Source organism: Drosophila montana, unplaced genomic scaffold (genome assembly GCF_035044405.1).
Source record: "Drosophila montana isolate Dmon_TW-CO22-7 unplaced genomic scaffold, ASM3504440v1 contig_3468_1, whole genome shotgun sequence".
NCBI lineage: Eukaryota > Metazoa > Arthropoda > Insecta > Diptera > Drosophilidae > Drosophila > Drosophila montana.
In genome coordinates, this window is record NW_026998349.1 from 668,556 (window position 1) to 686,432 (window position 17,877).

At 37.6% G+C, this 17,877-nt stretch overlaps 1 protein-coding gene across 1 annotated transcript in view; it reads left to right on the plus strand.

Moving 5' to 3' along the window:
- Window positions 1–17,877, plus strand: part of Gp210 (nucleoporin 210) — a 29,623-nt gene extending 11,746 nt beyond the window's left edge. The window contains exons 11-19 of the mRNA XM_064691656.1: window positions 3,686–3,807; window positions 3,882–3,980; window positions 4,064–4,297; window positions 4,378–4,524; window positions 9,444–9,596; window positions 13,503–13,635; window positions 15,003–15,053; window positions 16,956–17,036; window positions 17,110–17,877. Coding sequence (XP_064547726.1) covers window positions 3,686–3,807; window positions 3,882–3,980; window positions 4,064–4,297; window positions 4,378–4,524; window positions 9,444–9,596; window positions 13,503–13,635; window positions 15,003–15,053; window positions 16,956–17,036; window positions 17,110–17,225 — 1,136 coding nt within the window. The 3' untranslated portion in view covers window positions 17,226–17,877. The remainder of the gene's footprint in view (window positions 1–3,685; window positions 3,808–3,881; window positions 3,981–4,063; window positions 4,298–4,377; window positions 4,525–9,443; window positions 9,597–13,502; window positions 13,636–15,002; window positions 15,054–16,955; window positions 17,037–17,109) is intronic.

Here is a 17,877-nt window from a genome sequence, read left to right on the forward strand (position 1 = left end):
TGTCTGACCTCAACAGCCGCATTTCAATTTTCAGCCAAAACTGAGAAATTCGCACACATATTTTCGAAAGGCATTCAAAATTTGCAAAATTCTATTCAAAATGGGTTTGTTAAGCCAAGAAACTGCAATGTGAGTGTGTGTGGGGGTGTGTGTGTGGCTGTTAATTTTCTGATAGTAAAATATTTTTGCATACCCTGTACTTATAGTGCCAATAGGGGATATCTTAGTTGTTTTATTTGTTTACTTTGTGATAGTACAATCTTTTTGCATACCCTGTACTTGGATAATAAGGGATATATTTGTTGATTTTTTGTTAAATTTGTGATAGTACAAACTTTTTGCATACCCTGTACTTATAATGATAGAAAATGATAAAAAATTAAATAAACAAATAAATATATTAGCTTATTTATTTATTCCTGTTTATAAGTAAAGGCATAATTATAGGGTATATTATAGCTGTGCCAATGTGTGTATGAGACGGTGGTCAGCATATATGTATATACTCAGCAACTAAACACAGCTTTACAAAAACTTTACTTTCTTAGTTTTATGGTCAATGTTTTGTTTAATCAAGTTCTGTTAGCTTCAATTTGAGTGCAGGGTATTCCTGAGTTGTAAATGAAGGACTTAAATTACTGCTATTAACTACGTACTTCCTTGCTTGCATTAGGTTTCTTTCAAATTCCGTACAGGGTATATTCTAGTCTATACCTTTTGCATGATATTCACTCACTTCCATAATCAAACACTGAACATTGCGGTTGTAAAGAAGTAAATGCAAGCTATCTCCTTTACAATTACTCTCCACTGGATTGGTTAATGGTAAATGCAGGGAATGCAGAGTGCTTTCTAGTCGATTACTTAGACATGAAGTCAGGGTTTAAAGGCTCACCTAACATTGAGGTAGTTACAAATTGGTAAAGAGCATCGCCTAGAACAACAGGCAGGACATGCCAGGGTATCTGCTAGCCAATTGGAATGCATAGAGGGTATGTCCTAGTGTCGCGTAGACATTCAAATGCAGAATATGCTAAGCATATCCCTGAGAATGCGCCTTTAAAGCTTAGTTTCTAGTTTGTCACCATCAAAAAAACAATAAGCATTAAATAGAGAGCCAAATTGTTGACTTCTTTAATAATATATAGCTGATATGGATATATTTATAGCATAGTATGTGATTATTTATTTTTCAATTGGCATTGTCTTTATTGTGTGACGACCGAGAAGAAATCCCCAAGCAATTTATACAGCCAATATTTCTCACAGCTGCAGATTAGTTTTAGTTGTTGCTGTTGCTGCTGCTGTTGAGTGCAAAAGGAAAAGTGGAAAATCAAAGCTGTTATGTGTCATGGCAGTTTCAGCAAAAAGGATGAAAAAACAAACGTCCCATAACAATTAGCCAGATGTCGCCTGCAGTGCTTTAAAATTAATTTAAACATATTCAGTAATTTAACAAAAGAGCCAAGTCAACTTCTGTTCATACAGTTATAGACACATACGCATTCATACATACATACATGTGCAGTCGTGTTTTATGCATTCACTGTAGCTGTAGCTGTAGCTGATAACTGTCCTGTCTGCTCTTTGGAGAGTGCCATGTCATGTTGTCGCATAAATTAATTAAAAGCGCACAATAGCGTTAAAAGCACAATGTAACAACTTTTGATGTACACTATATACATATATTGAAATGCTCAAGCTGTCAGTTTCGGTACGAATTGAAATGTGCGCCCCATACCGTGAACATGCCTGATTTACTCAGCACGACAATCACTTGTCTACCTCATGTATGCCCCCAACTGGGCTTGTATCATTAAACTCTCGTTCTCAGAAATAACAAAAGTTATAGATTTGAAATTTGAATCATATACATATTATGCTCGTATGTTCGTTATTGCAATAGTTAGAGATTGGAAATTGAAAGCATTTATTATTCTCAATGTGCTTACATTTTTATAATATCGATAAATATAGATTTTAATAATATCGATAATTATCGATTAAACTGAAATAGTTAAAGATTGAAAATTTGAGTCATATATTCTTCTCAAACAACGCATAACAGTATCGATAAAAAGCGATAAAACTGCAATTAATTGAAATTGAACATTTGATATATTCATATATTCTTCTCAAACTCAATACGGGTTTATTATTTTTTTGATTTTTTATCCCGTTCTTATAATATTAAAAAATATTGATTTTTATAATATGGATAAATATCGATAGAACTAAAATATTAGGGGACTGGACATTTTAGTTATATCTTCTTATCAAAACACAGTTATTGATTTTTTTGATATTTTCTCTAATTTTTATAAAATTGATAAATATCGATTTTGAGACATAGTTTTTTTTAGGCATAACTAGAACATTATGGGAGCTAGATACCTATGCATATCTATACCTATACATATCTACCTATAAATATCATAGTTAATCGAGTATGCACTTCTCAGAAGAAGTATGTGGCAATAGGAGGAAGATGCACAGCCAAGGCAGCTAGAATGCTTGTAATGGCACCTTGGTACTTCGTTTAGGGTATCTCCTAGTCGAACACTTTTCCACTGGAGCACTCTTAATTTGTTTTTAGCTACGTTTGAGTAGTCATCTGACCCATTTAGTGGCAACCGACGATGACATCTTCTGCTGAGGCAGCTGCTCTGCCCCCCCCCCCCTTTTAAAGAGTATTTGAACTGTATTTCTGCTTCGCTGAGCGGGTTGTTATTTACTATTCAATGCGGCGCACCATTTGCATTGACATGCTGGGCGGGCTTTGCAGGTGGAAAAAATCATTGAAGCATATTTAATGCCATCAAATATTAATATCGTTGTGTTTGTTTGGCAACTTCTCTTGGCGCACAGTCTCAGCGACATTGCTCGCATATTTTAGGCCTTTGCTTAGACATTTTTCGGAGTTGGGTTGGGTCATATTTCAAGTATTTTACGAAAATTCTCCAACCAATATTTGCCAAAAAATTATTGCGCTTTTGTGTAGCAATTTTAAAAGGCTGAAGGCCGTTTCATGAGCTTAACAAAATTGACGAATCTTTTACTTAAACTTATAAAAAGGTCTTCAAATAAATGCTGATAATATTTCTAATGTAATACTTATAGTACGTATTTATAAGGCCGCAAATCTGAGTCATTTTTTTAATGAGTATAACCAGACATTGTTTAACCATTGTGAGCTTTGGCATCAGGCAAGGCTTTCTTTAAAGTATATGTTTATATTCAGGTTCAGAATCAGCAGAATTTGTTGTTATATCTGTCTTCTATCTCTCGTTAAGCCGTCTGTCTGTAGGGCAACTCTTCGTTCATATCTAAACTATATTTTGAGTAAATATTTGTCTAAAGAAGTTTTTACCAAAATACAATTTAAGAAGATCATGTTTAGGTTTTATTTATAAATATTATTTATAGGGTTTTCCAAAGGGTATATTTATATTTCTGTTCAATATCAGCAGGAATCGGTATAGTCGTAAACATTCTTCTAAAGAAGTCTTTACAATAGAATTGAAACTTCGGAAGAGTATGTTTAATCTTATTTACAAGCAACTCGCTGAGCGACCCGCTTGAACAAAGTTCTATCGAAAGTTTGTAATTAAATTTGTGTAATTAGTTTCTGATTTGAACTACGATTTGATCGCTTTTTGATGTCAACCCTTGTATTTGTTTGCAGGCATCGCACGCGTGCTGAGCCATCAGCACAAGCTCGGCGAGAAGGTTGTGGTGACATGTGGCGATAAATCGCGTCGCGGTGGTTACCTCAAATACGATCTGGAACTGCGTGAATCGGATGCGGTATGTGGCTCGAAAACCCAATTCAGTTGCTCATAACTCAAAGCCTTGTGTTTTTTCATTGGCATTATTTGCAGATTGTGTTTGCCAAATCGCTGGACATATTCAGTGGGTCGGAGTACACGGCGCAGCTGGTGCTGCGCAATCACATGCAAACGGACAAGTTCAGCAATCTGGTGAGTTACAGACATGCAGCTAAAGTGCAAACTCTCTCTAAATGTGTTTATATACACACACACACACACACAATTATTGCTAGATTGCCCACAATATATCCAAGTGCATAAATCAAATGCACAAAATCGTTGTGGACGCGTTCACCTGTCGCCTGGTGGCCAAGAATGAGCTCGGTCAAAAGTTGTTGAAACTGTATCAGGTCGAGGCCATATTCGATATAAACAGCTCTCAGTATGCGTGCAAGCTGCTGCTAACGTCCAGTTTCACGGATTTGCTGTCCACACTGAAGACAAACAATGTCTACCTCGAACTGGAGGTAAGCTGTGTGTTGACTTGTGTACACAACAAATTAATGCCATTTGTGCTAAAACAATTTGCTTTCGGGTTTAATTGCAGGCGGCAATGCCGAATGGCGTGCTGGATACCATGTCGCTGAAAATGGTGCCGGGCATTAAAGTGTCGCTCGAATCGCTGCAGGTGCACGATCTGAAATCACAGGAGCTGCACATAAGTGGCCTGGACAAGGCGTTGCAAAAACTGCAGGTGAGTTGGCTTGAATGTTGTCGAAATTGATGAGCAGCGAGGGGAATATAAAACTATACGAGCGCGGGTTGTCTGTGCTCAGTATATTATTTATTATATCAAAGTTTATTTTTCATGCATATTCCGTACGTGGCTGCGGATTTGTCAATGTTAAGATAACATGAATTTTAGTTTTCTAGAATTTTAAAAGAATTGCAAACAGTTTGAATAATTACGAAAGTAGGTTTTCACCTATATTCCGCTCTTGGGAGTGGATATTCAAATTTAAAAAAATATTAATTTTTCATCCATATTCTGCACGTAGCTGTGGATTTGCCAATGCTAAGATAACATGTCTTAATATTTTGTTTAAAACTTTAAAAGGACTGCAAATTGTTTGAATAAGAAAGGATTTTCTTTTTTTTAGCTATATGTGCCGGGATTTATGTTTTTTAAAATGCTTTTAAAGTGTTGGATAAAAATGTATACTTTAGTTTAAATTACAGCAGACTTTCCACCTTTATTCCGCGAGTACGTGTGGAATTTCCCAACGTAATTAAAAAACATGCGAAGATGAATAGTTGAGCGCAGATTAAACTAATGTTTTCTTAAAATTTGAAGTGCGTTTCTCACCCAAGTTTCACATGTAGGCGTGGATTTGCTTATGCATGTGAAACGGTGATTTTAAAGAGTTGAAATCACCTTGAAAGTGAATATATTATTTGTAAATTGGTACATATTATATATAAATGCATTTACGGTGTGCTGGCCGGGATTTCCGTTTTTCGTTTTGCTTAAAGTCGAAACTTTTGAGCTGCACTTGTACCTATTTATACGGTCGCCTTGGGAAACAATCATAAGCTGAAGCTGGCGGCAGTGGCAAGAACATAAGGACGCACATTTTATGTGGTAATAAAATACAGGAAATTGCTTTACAATGTACGCTCCTGTTTCCAGTCACTGACATAGCCACTGGCGGCAGCTCTTAAAGTACAATATTATGTACGACAAGTGTTGAGAGTGCGAGCGTCTCTCTCCAAAGACTGAGACTATTCCATGAATTTGAAAGTTCTTATGGACTGACTGTCCTTGCCAGTTAGCCCAGCCAAGGCAGACTATTGTTGCCAATGCTGCTGCTGCTGCTGCTGCTGCTGCTGCAGTTGCTGTTGTAGTGCCGCAAGTAGTTGCCGCAAGTAGTTGCGGCTTCTTGTGGCACAGCAGCTGCAGTTGCAGCTGCCTCGCAATGTCAATGTCCACCCGCAGGGCTGCTGTTCGTCTCGCTACTCCATTTGCTTTCATTTTCTATTCTTCTTTTTTTTGTTTGAAAAATGCAAAATGACAGCATTTTGCTTGACTTCCGTTTCCGGCTAGCTGCAGACTGCTGGCATTATTTGCCTGGCCCCGTTTCCACTCTAAAATATTAGCTGCATTTCTGAGCTAGCTCTAATTATAGTTAAGTGGCGCATTTGAAATATGCCGCATAATTTGCATTAGCTGCAAATTTGCAGTTTGGCAAAACTTAGCCAATGCATTAATGCAACTGACCGACTGACCAACTGTGGCTGCCACTTTAAGCCGAGCACAGGACATGCAACACTCGATTGCTCAATTCGATTGCGCCATGTACAGGGCGCACTCGTGGCCATCACAAATCGCATCAATGGAACTTCAAGCTGTCGAGTGTGTGTGTGAAGTGGACATGCGATACAGCCAGCCCCATTGTCATTGTCATTGGCATTGTCGTTCTCATTGTTATTGTCATTGTTTTTGTTGTTGTTGCTGCTGTTGCCATTTCGTGGCGCATACAACATTATAAGTAGGACTCAAGCCAAGCTCTTAAATGCTTAACTTATCCTGTAGTCCTTTTATACACTACTGCAGCGGCTATTAACATTTCATTGTGCTTTGTAATGGATGGCTTTAATGGCGACAACTTTAATATCATAGAGTGTAGGCATTTATATATATTCCTGCGCACATATTGCATGTATATATATGCTTGTTCAGTTATAACAGTCGAGGCAATATAGCCAAGTCCATATGCTAACTAGTCTCTTAGCCTTAATACTTACTATCATCATGGAACATTCAGTACATATGCTGTAATCTGCGGGATCGGAATTCTTTATCATATAGCTGGCATAGTATTGATCGAAATTAAGTTAAGAATAATTAATCGAACTACGATATCATATAGTTATATAGGAAGAATCAAGCGTAAAACAAGTTCTTATACGGAAAACTTTTCAGTTCTGTTATTGTCAAGACAAAACTCAGATATTATGAGCTTCATTATTCATTATCAACTACAATCAGTAAAAATATATAGCTTTTCCAATAAAACGTTTTACTCTTATAAAAAAATACTACGGTATTAAATCTTCTGCGTGCCGAAGATATTTCTTCTTTATCGTTAAAATGTTAATATCGAACTGTTTATATTAATTGTCCAACACATTAGACATTATTAGAGACATTAATTGCTTAGATAATACACATTATTTTTTGCTAACATATGTCGCCAAGTGTTTCTTTTTATTTTCCTCAGCTAACTATAATTTCCTCCTTAATATGTTAGTATATTAACTAAAGTCGTTGTGTATATTTAACTTATTGTGTTTTCCTTGTTGTTCATCAACAATTAATCATTTAAAGTTGCTGCAGACGACCGCAAAAAGGCAAATTATGCGGCTGTCAATTTCAGTGCACTTGGCAATTTTTTATTAAAATTCACATTTTCCAACAGACAGCCGTCGCACAGCATATCGTATACCCATATAATGTTGTACATATTTATATATATATAGATTTATTTACATATTAATGGGCATATAGCTTACAACTGTATGTAATTTGTACGGTTAAAAAGCGCATTGGTCTGCATAATATTCAATTAATTATTAAATACACTTCGTGTATTATCAATGGGCTAACAAGAATTGTTTTTGCTGCTGCTGCTGCTGTTGATAGGCTCGTGCTTCCGTTTATTAACAATGTTGCTATATTTTTTTTCCTTGTCAAAAATTATTATTACATATTAATATTATTGTTGATATATATGTGTTTTTTAATGCCCTGTAAGCATAAACATGTAGCTGAAGGGTAGCAGCTTTTGGGCAAAGTTAGTGCAGGCATTAACCAACAAATTTTAAAAGACATAGCCTCCCTATAAAGGTGTTTTCCTCAAAGCTCAAATATGTTTTAGTTTTGTTATAGAACTCACAATAAATAAATGAGTATAAAGAATTCGAACCAGTGGGTCAAACATACCTGTGAGTCATATGTTTATAGGGAATCTAAACTTCGAGCACTCTTGGCTAACCAATTTTTTCTGCTTGCGTTTTCGGTAAAGCTAAAATATGCTTCAGTTTTGGTATGGAGAATGAAGAACAATGCAGAGTTCGAACCAGCGCTTTTCAAAACTGGTTTAATCCTTATGCCTATTTCTTCTATTTAAGTCTTATGTAAAGCTGAAATTTATTTTGGTTTTTGTAAAGAATTTAAAGTTAAGTACAAATTAAATTAATTGGAAAGCGAGGTTCGAACTAGCGCTTTTTTAAACTGGTTCAAGCACATGTATGAATCATATGCTTTAAATTATGAAAAATTTCTTCTGTTTGATGTTTAGAGATCAGATCTATCTGCTTACAGGCTAACTTCCAGTCGAGTCAACTTATTTACAATCTTCTTGATTCTTTTACTTTGATATATATAGAGCTATATATATATATAAACGGATGTAACAGTAGTTGCTCGCCGTGCACATCCGTTGCAATAATAACTTGTTTTTCATTTATACGCATTAATTTTGCAAACAAAAATGAATAATGGGGCATGCACGACTAACCTGTGTACGAAATGAAAGTATTTTAAATTGAATTAATTAAATAATTTAAGCTGTTCTATGGAATTGTCGAACATAATTTTTATTGATTTCAATATTTATATTTTTTGCTAATGAGCATCTTTTAGTCGACTCTCTCTTTGTAAATTTGTTGCTATATTTTTGTTTCTTTTTGTGTTTTAATTCGGCACATTTTTTCAATTGCGTCAATTGTTTTATTTTGCGCCAATTATTTATGCCAATTGTTTGGAATTTGTATTTATTTTTATATATTTTTTTTAGTTAAGATTTTTCTGATTTTCGGAAATTGCAAATATTTGTGAAACTAAAACCAATTACAAATCGCATCAAGCTAGCTAATCAATTAGAAAGCTTTTCAAATTAGTTCCCATAAAATATTATTAAAAATATTTGAGCCTCAATGTATATGTTTATATATATGTGCATATATATTCTAAAGTTCTATTTGGCAATAAAATGCCAAGAGAAGATTGTCAGGCGACAATGTGAGAAAATTGCAATTTCAAATCAAAAATTTTCCTCGGCTGGCATAAAAATCAACAACATATTTGACAAACACTTAAAAATACACACGCACACACAGCTGGCCATGGTGTGTGTGCGTGCATGTGTGTGTGTGTGTGTTTGCATTGTGACACAAATGCATTTTGGTTTTAATTAAATGAAATTGCAACACGTTGAGACTTTGCCGCACACATACACTCAAATTTGAACATTTAATTCGAAAATTGTGCCTTGTTTCGAGGAAATTGCAAATGTTGCAAGCAGTTGCCGTTGCTGCAACATAATACACACAAAACCATTAACACACACACACACACACACACATACCGCCCCGCCCCCCGCCAACCTCCCGCTATCAATTGCAGTTGTTGCTTGCTGCTAATGAGCCTTTGCACTAAATTCTGTGCTGGGCTTTTACTGCAAATTTTTGGCTTTGTCAAAATATATAAAAAATATCTATCGTAAATCATTTATGTGGCTTTTGAATAATAACAATTGCACAAACATTTTTCAGTTATAAATTTAATTAAATTGTTTTTTCTTTATATCTCGTATCTCGTATCACTTGCAGGTCAAGCCCTCGGACTCGAAATACTTTGCCATTGAATTGATTGAGCATGCGCATGGCCTGAGCAAATATCGTGTGCGCTTCTTCAAAGATTTTCCACTGGATGAGCATTTCTATGTGCTGGTGCACTCGCCGGAAACAAATCAGAGCGTTGAGGTAGGTTTTCTTGCCTTATTTTTGTCTAGTTCGAAAATTGTCCGCCAACTAGTTGAAAAGTTGTTAAATTGTCGAAAAAACATCCTCTTTAAGTGAATTTACTGTCATATTTTTTATCTATCAAGAATTTGAGAGCTAAAATATGCATAATTGGGCTTCATTTTGTATACCCTGTAAAGATTTGTACAATTTTAAAGTGGCTGTGCTCTTTTTGAGCAAGGGCAAGCGATTTTCTTTTGTGCAGACTGTAAGCTTTCAAAATGGCTAAAAAGCGTCTTAGCGTTTTTTTAAATAATCGCAGAATTATGCTTGGTGTATTATTTATTCGTAAGTTAAGTAAGTTCTGGGTTCTTCTTCTGGCCAATTAAATTTCTCTGTCTACTTTCTTATCTGTTTGTACTCTTCCCTGAAATATGCTTGGTGTAATATTTATTCATATGTTAAGTTAAGTTCTGTGTTCTTCTTCTAGCCAATTAAACTTCTCTGTCTCTTGTCTTATCTGGTTGTTCTCTTCTCTTCCCTGTCTCTTCTGTTCTCTGAGTCTTCTCTTCTCTGTCCTAGATAGAGTAACACGTAATAACACCACTACCGTCTAAATTTTATTCAACTAACTATTTCTTGCATGAACCGTTCGGGGTCCTCTGTGATGATTACAACAAGCTTACAGAGTATTCTGCTCCTTGCATAAAGTCATAGATTTTAGAATACTTAGCAAATAGATAGTCCCAGTCTTATTTGTATTAGTTTTTCTTCTTCGGAACTCGTGTCATACCTTACTCGACTGCGTCCCTAGGTTGGTTGGTCGAGAAATGGGATGCAGCACATTGCATCGGGATTCGGAAAAGAATAGACTGTCTGTCTCATTAATTCTTAGGATCTAAACGAATTAGCTAGCACTAAATATAGAATCGCGTATGCCAAACGCAGATCAAGTTTATATCGAGAATTTGCCTGGTTTCCTTAAATCTTTAAATATTTATTAAATTAGTACCAATTATTTTTCATAATTGAGAGAAAATGGTTTTTGAGCCACCAAACTAAGCACTTAGTATTATAAAAAAGAAAACCAAGATTTATTTTTAGCTATTCCTGATTGATTTTCGAATATAAGCATCGAGCGAAAAACACAGGAGCTATTGTAGAATTCATTTCTTCATTCAAGAAGTACGCCCGCTGCCTCGGTTGGGGCTTAGGTCAGGGATCAGCTGCTCTTTTATCCATCTAATCCGTTTTAAGGTTCGTTTCATGGCCAATCAAAAGTGAAAGTCCATGCGCGAATTGGCGCGAAAGTGCTTTGGAGTCTTGGTATAAGTACGGCTGCTGTGTACAGGGTATAACAGCTGGGTACTTGTCGACTAAAACACTCTAACTTGCTACTAAAAATGCCCCCCCCCCCCCCCCCCCCCCTTCTTTTTTTCCTGTCTGTTGTAGCTTGTTGTTGTTTTTATTCAGTTGCGGCACGTTATTCTGTAATATTTCACGAGAGAAAAAAAGAAATATTTCAAATGCAACATTTTGTGTACATATTCGGCTGCATTTTCAATTTCGTTCAAATTTTTGTTTATTTTCGCGTTGCAGCTGCAGCAGCGGCAGCAGAAGCAGCGGCAGCGGCAGCAGCAGTAAGCGCAAATGTAAATACGCTGCCATTGGCATTTTTCATTGGTTACCTGATGCCATTAGATAGTGCAAACAGACTGATAGCAAACGCAACCCACTTCGTTCTACTGCCGTTGCTGCTGCTCCCCTCCCCCCGCAGCGCCGAGCTGGCGCCTGCTGCAACGTGAAGGCGCGTATCAATTTGTTGCTAAAGTTTTCACCATTTCCTCCCGCAATTGAACTTCCTGTGCACGTTGCCAGCAGTTGCTGCAGTTGTTGCATTTAAGGCGGCCAAAAGGGCAGCAAGTAGCCAAAAAAATAAAAGTACAGCAGCAACAACAAATTGTGCGGCACATATAAACCGGAATTGCATAAATAAGTTTCGTTTATATACAACAGGCGAATGGTCAGTTGTCCAGCAACAGCAAAATGGCGTATATCTTGCTCAGGCAGCTCCATTCCATGTCCATGTCCAAGACCGGGGCCCAAACCCCTCCCCCCTCCCCCTTCCCCCACCGCAGTTGAATTGCATAAATTTCGGCTGGCGGGCGGGCAGGCTTATTCCCCACTGGCCATGGGTTCATCTATAAACGCTATCTCGCATACAGCTGCACATAAACAAAGGAAAAGTCGTTAAGTATGTGTGTGTGTGTGCTCTGGCCAGCTCCAGCTCCAGCTCCGGCTCCTGTCTTATGGCTATTGTGTCATCTGTGGTGTGTTCATCCAACGACACACACTCACACACACGCACACACATCATGTCAATAAATTCAGTTCCATAAGTCGATCGCTTGTTCGCCGTCCCACAAGCTTCACATCCTCATTTATTAGCCCCAAAAGCCGCCATCACGTACCCGGGTCAGCTTCGCAAACGCAAACGCTTGAAATGTTGGATTTGCCAAACGGAATGCGCAAATCTTATGAAATGCGCTTTTAATTGCGCTCTTTCTCGAGTCGAGTAACTTTTGTGTGTGCAACTCAGACTTCAAGCAATAGCTAAAGTTGATTGGAAAGGTATTTAAAGCTGTTTGTGATTATCCAACTGTACGAGCAAGCCGATCTTGGAAACTACAAAAGCTGAGACTTGAAAAATGATGCATATATTCTCTTATAGCATATGTAGAACGAGCATGTCGTACAATATCAAAGTTAACACTTTTGTTCTCTCGACATTATATCCCATTTTCGTAATATTGGTAAAATTAGATTTGAGAACAGGTTTATTTAAGCATAACTCGAGAATTGTGATAGCTAGATGAACCAGACTAGGTATGTAGGTACTAGTCTATTTTATACGGATTAGTAATATTTCACTTTTAATGATAGCTTCCCCCATTCCCCTTAGAACTGAAAAAGAACACATTTTTAAAGATAGACTCTTAGGGTTTGGTATGTGCACACTTTTTTATGTCATTTATAAGCCCTAAAAATTTCAAAAAGTTTGCACTATAAATACCCGAGTTAACCAAGAGTACACCTATCATATAAAGAGTTGGGAAAAGGAAAGAGGAACCACAGCCACTAGATAAAGTGCGCAACAAGCGAAGTGTCTGTGTGTGTCATGTGTGTATATACATACACATATACACAAGTACTTAAAGAAGGAAGCGCTAATTTCTGTTAGGGGAGCTTAGCCTTGGGTACAGGGCATCTGCCAGTCTTACACTCCCGATTGGAGCACTCTTATTTTTCAAAATCGACTTTCAATTGCATTTAAATTTCTTGTTGACCTTTTGTGGCAATGTGGCTCTTGGCCTAAGGACGTAAGTTGCCTAAGAAAAATATTCGATATGACAAGTGCCAGCTATGAATGTCAATTGAATGGCCAACTGCAGTCGCAGTCGCAGTTGCAGTCGCAGTCGCAGTTGCAGTTGCAGTCGCAGTTGCAGTTGCAGTCGCAGTTGCAGTAAGCAAAGTCATTTCAGCTGCAGTTGCAGTTGTTCGAACTGGCAGAAACTTTTGGCATTGCTTATAATTGATTTTGGTGCGTTCTTTAGAGTTTTTATGCTTGTTTTTTTTTGGCGACTTTGACTTTGGCCAAACTCAGAACCTACTCTTTCGCACTCGCTCTTTCTCCATAACTCTCTCCCTTTCTCCCTCTCTCTCTCTCTCTCTCTCTCTGGTCCTTTTACGTATTCATTTTGTGTGCGTGGCGTCCGACAAGGCCGACAACGAGCTCCCAAATGACCTTCGCAGCGAACGCTTTAGCCCAAAACAAAACTAAAGACGAAAAATTCCATTTTGCATTTGCCAGAGTAAAAGTTTTGCCTATGCTATGTTAACCCTTATGTTTGCCTCTTGTCATTGCAGGTGCCCATTGTGGCCGACACGAGCATGGTGGAGAAGTGCACGGGTCGAACGGGCGGACCGCTCTTCCAGCATCTAATGGACAACCTGGGCTTTATACTGACAACAACATTCATTGTCATCGTCTCGATATGGAGTAAGTATCCCCCTGGCTCAGTGCTATGCTAAGTCCAGGCTAAGTAAATTCATATATTAATATATTCAATTGGTGCATAAATCATGCAGCCAGGTAAAAAACGGTCCAAAGGCTCATAAATCATAAGTGCTGCTCCTGCGACCCTCGCAGTGTTGAGCGAGTTGTTGTTCTTGACATTGTTGTTGTTGTTGTTTGCAGTTAATCGCAAATTCCATGAATCTTTAATCAACCCCAGCGCGCCGTGAAGCTGCTTTACTGTATACTCTTTCAGAGGGCATTGCGAGATGTCATTAAATGTGTAACGCAGAGAAGTCAGTTTCGATTCTGGATTGTTTTGCATAGACCAGTTGTTTAATATATCATATATCATATCATATTATATAGCTGCCATAGGAAGAATCAGTCGGATAATCGATTCTTGTAAGGAAAACGTTTTGTTTTTCAAGATACCTTCAGCTTCACTTTACCTCTTTTATATCTGAAAACCATGTTAAGTCGATCTCCTATATCATATAGCTCCTACATGAAAACTCTGCCTTAAAGGGCATTCAATATTCGACGTGCCAGCAAATTCTCATTCCTGCTTGCTTTTTTTCTCTGTTCATTTTTTACCTGTGCTGCAGCTTAAGTCCTTGGCGTTATCCTTTGACGCAGTCCTTTTTAGTGACGCTTCATGGGAGCTGCGTTTTAGGACAACGCTTCGTTAAACTTTGCCAGTTTCTTGCATTTTTACACGCACCTGCAGACCGAATGAACTCGTGTCCTGTTGTCCTCTCGTCCTGTTGTCCTGTAGTCCTGTCCGCCCTCGGCTGGTTGTGGCAAAAGTTTTGCTTTTTTGGGCGCCGTGCGCTGCTCGTGTTTGCCATTTTTCAATGTTGTCTATGCGTTTGGCCGTGCCACGACGCTTGTTATCGGTACGAAAACACTTTACACCCAATAAAAAAAGAGGCAAAAAAAATATTGCAGAGAAGAAGAAGTGAAGGTAACTGTAGCCAAACAAAACTTAACTGGGGTTTACCTTGTTCGCTTGCCAACCGCAAAACTGATAAGCAGCAACTTTTCGCTTGGCATTAGGGTGCCCACGCCCACGCCCCCTCCATCTGCGCCGCCTCCACCTGACCCTGCTGACACTCTGCGTAGACACACGAATGAAAAAAAAAAAGAAGGAAAACATCAACAACAGCGACTTGCAACGCGCAACGTGCAGCGTGCAGCTTGCAGCTTGCAACTTGATTAATTGCAAGCAACATATACCATATACTACATATACAACATATATACTCCATATATATATATATATATATATATCTATGCCTGCAGGATTTTTTATTTCTCTCCGCTCACACACTCTCTCTCTATCTTTGCAGTATACATATCCTTCTTCCAGACGCAGGGCGTCACGCAAGTCAACTCCGAGGGTAAGTTTAATTAATAATTTTGAGTGCAGCATCAGCAGCAGCAACAGTAGCTGCAGCAGCAGCACCCGAGGCTGTGCCACAACTTTTGCTACACTCTTCTCTCTATTAGTTTTAAGTTTTTAGTCATTTCGTGCATGAATACCAAAAAGTTTTGTGGGTAGCGATAACAGGCCGCAGTCTTTGCACTATCATCATCATCATCAGTTTGGGGGGCACAAAAATTTCTTATTTATGACTTAAACTTTGATTTTTCAGCTGCTTTTTCTGCTCTCACTTTATTCCTGTTTTTAGTTTGATTTTCTTCTATTTTTTTCTGTTTGTCTCTATCGGCTTTAGTTTTTTGCTGCAGGGCGGCTCCGTTGGGCGTGATCTGATTGCAAATTGTATTCACTTGAGAGTGCTATAAATACTCGATACTCGTTAACGATACTCTGCCGCTGCTGCTGCTCTGCAGGCCAAGTGTACAGCTGACCCCATTGCCAAAGGCTGCATGCTAATCCAGCCTATTGCCTGGGCATAAATAACAAGCTCGCATGCCTTTTTGCAAATCAATTGGATTTGAAACGCAATCAAAATCCTGGCAACACAACAGCAACTCGGTAACAACTCAATGCAGAAATCTCGCTGCTAAGTGTCGCCGATTGCAATAAATTACGTTAAAGCCTTAGCATGAACTTAAACATGCACTTTAAAGCGTGCAAATAGCTTCTAAATTATCCAATTTTGTCCCCTTTTATGTTTTGTTGTTATAGTTGCAATAAAATGTATTTGTAGCTGTCCGAAATTACATTAGGGCTTAACATGAACTTTAACATGCACTTTAAAGCGAACAGTTTGCTTTTAAATTTCACGTTTTTGCAACCGTTCATGTTTCATAGTTGTTTTTATTGCCATAAAATCAATTTTTTGCTATCCGAAATTGACATGAACTTAAACATGTACTTTGAAGTTTGCAGGTAGCTTTTACATAATCCGCTTTCAAGTTTTGTAATTGTTTTCTTTGCAATAAGACACTAACATGAACCTTAACATGCACTTTAAAGCTTGCAGGTAGCTTTTAAATTATTCGTTTTAATTGTTAATTGTTTTCTTTGCAATAAAAACCATTTGTAGCTGTCCGAAATAACGTTAGCTTAACATGAACCCTAACATGCACTTTAAAGTTTGCAGGTAGCTTTTAAATTTTCCGTTTTGACAACCGTTCATGCTTTGTAATTGTTTTCTTTGCAATAGAAACCATTTGTAGCTGTTCGAAATAACGTTAGCTAAGCATGAACCTTAACATGCACTTTAAAGCTTGCAGGTAGCTTTTAAATTTTCCGTTTTTGCGCTCGTTCATGTTTTGTTGTTGGTTTTTGTTGCGATAAGCCCGTGTGCCGCGTTTCTTTAGCATTTTATCAGCATTGGGCCACAACTTGCCAGCAGTCAAATTACCTTAATTACAAAATTAGTCTAATTACTTAAGATTTGTGTCCGCTGCTGCCCCAGCTCCTCCTGCCCGTCTAATGAGCAATTGGCGAGCTCAGCAAGTTGCCCAACGTGTCCAGGCCAGGCAACATTTTCCGCATCTCGTGCCACGTTTCTTTCGCGCGCCCGTCCGCACGTAATTTTTACACTAATTTTAATAGCTAAATTATTTGTTGTGTGTGTGTTTTGTGTTACCAAAAATGTTTGCTGTTTGCCGTTTTTGTTGGCCTTCACGCGCTCATTTTTCATGCTCCAAGAACGCTTTACTAATTACCTAAACGAAAGTCTCTTGGGCTGCTTTGAATCTCACCCACGACGCGGCCCGCCTACGAAATATAGCCCAGAATTTAACTTAAATATTGTTTCAAGGTGTGACATACTTGATTGTGAAGTGGTCTAATATTCTTCTTCTTCTTTTGTTTTTTTTTTTCGCAGCATTTCAGCAAAGGAGAAAGGGCGTTTCGTATTCCCCTAACAACTCGGCCCAAAATGTATCAAGGAATGATTCAATTGGTGGTCAGTTTATTCGTCTGCTAACTATCTCAAGCAATCGCTAATTCGCTAATTTATTTGCATATATATTTTACAGATGGTTCGTATTCAAGACATGCGGGTCGGTCCCCCTCGAGGGACGAGTCTTATATCTATGGCGTTCCGCAGCTGAACACCCCAAATAGATCAGACATTTTGCGACGTTACAATTAGTTTATTAGTTGCATTTTTGGCTCTGCTGCCGAACTGACTTTTCCTAGACTAGCTGCTAAGTTAACTTACGAAAAAAAAAGAAGAGATAAACTCAGGTTAATTATATCATAAAGTTTACTGCCAAAGTGTGTGTAGGTTGAGGTGTGTTGATAATTTCTTTGACTCTTAAAAACTGGACACTTAAACTTTCGTTATTTTAGTGACAATCGAAATTGAAATCTTTTAAATTAGTTTTTGTTTATGCGAAAAACATTTTGAGTTGATTTTGATAAATTTACTTGCGTTTAATTACATATTTTAATTTTGAGTTCAGCTTTTCCTTAAGCCTTTAAGAGTGTAGTTAAAAATAAACTAATATTTAATGCGCAAGGTTTGCATCTGTTCTGGTTATTTTACTTGTACATAACTTATTTAAGACAAATGCTCGGATTGTAAGCTTTTTAGCTATTAAATATAAATTAGTATTTAGAGAATTTTTCAATTTTCAGGAGCTGCTGATTGAATCCATTTGATTCAATTCAAAAACTTATTTATTGAACCTTTTGCTAAAGCTTATGAATGTCATTGTCAACATCGTGTTAAATATTAAATACTAGGTGAAGCTGTTTTGTAATAAAGATAAAATAAACAAATAAATACTAATTTGAGCAAA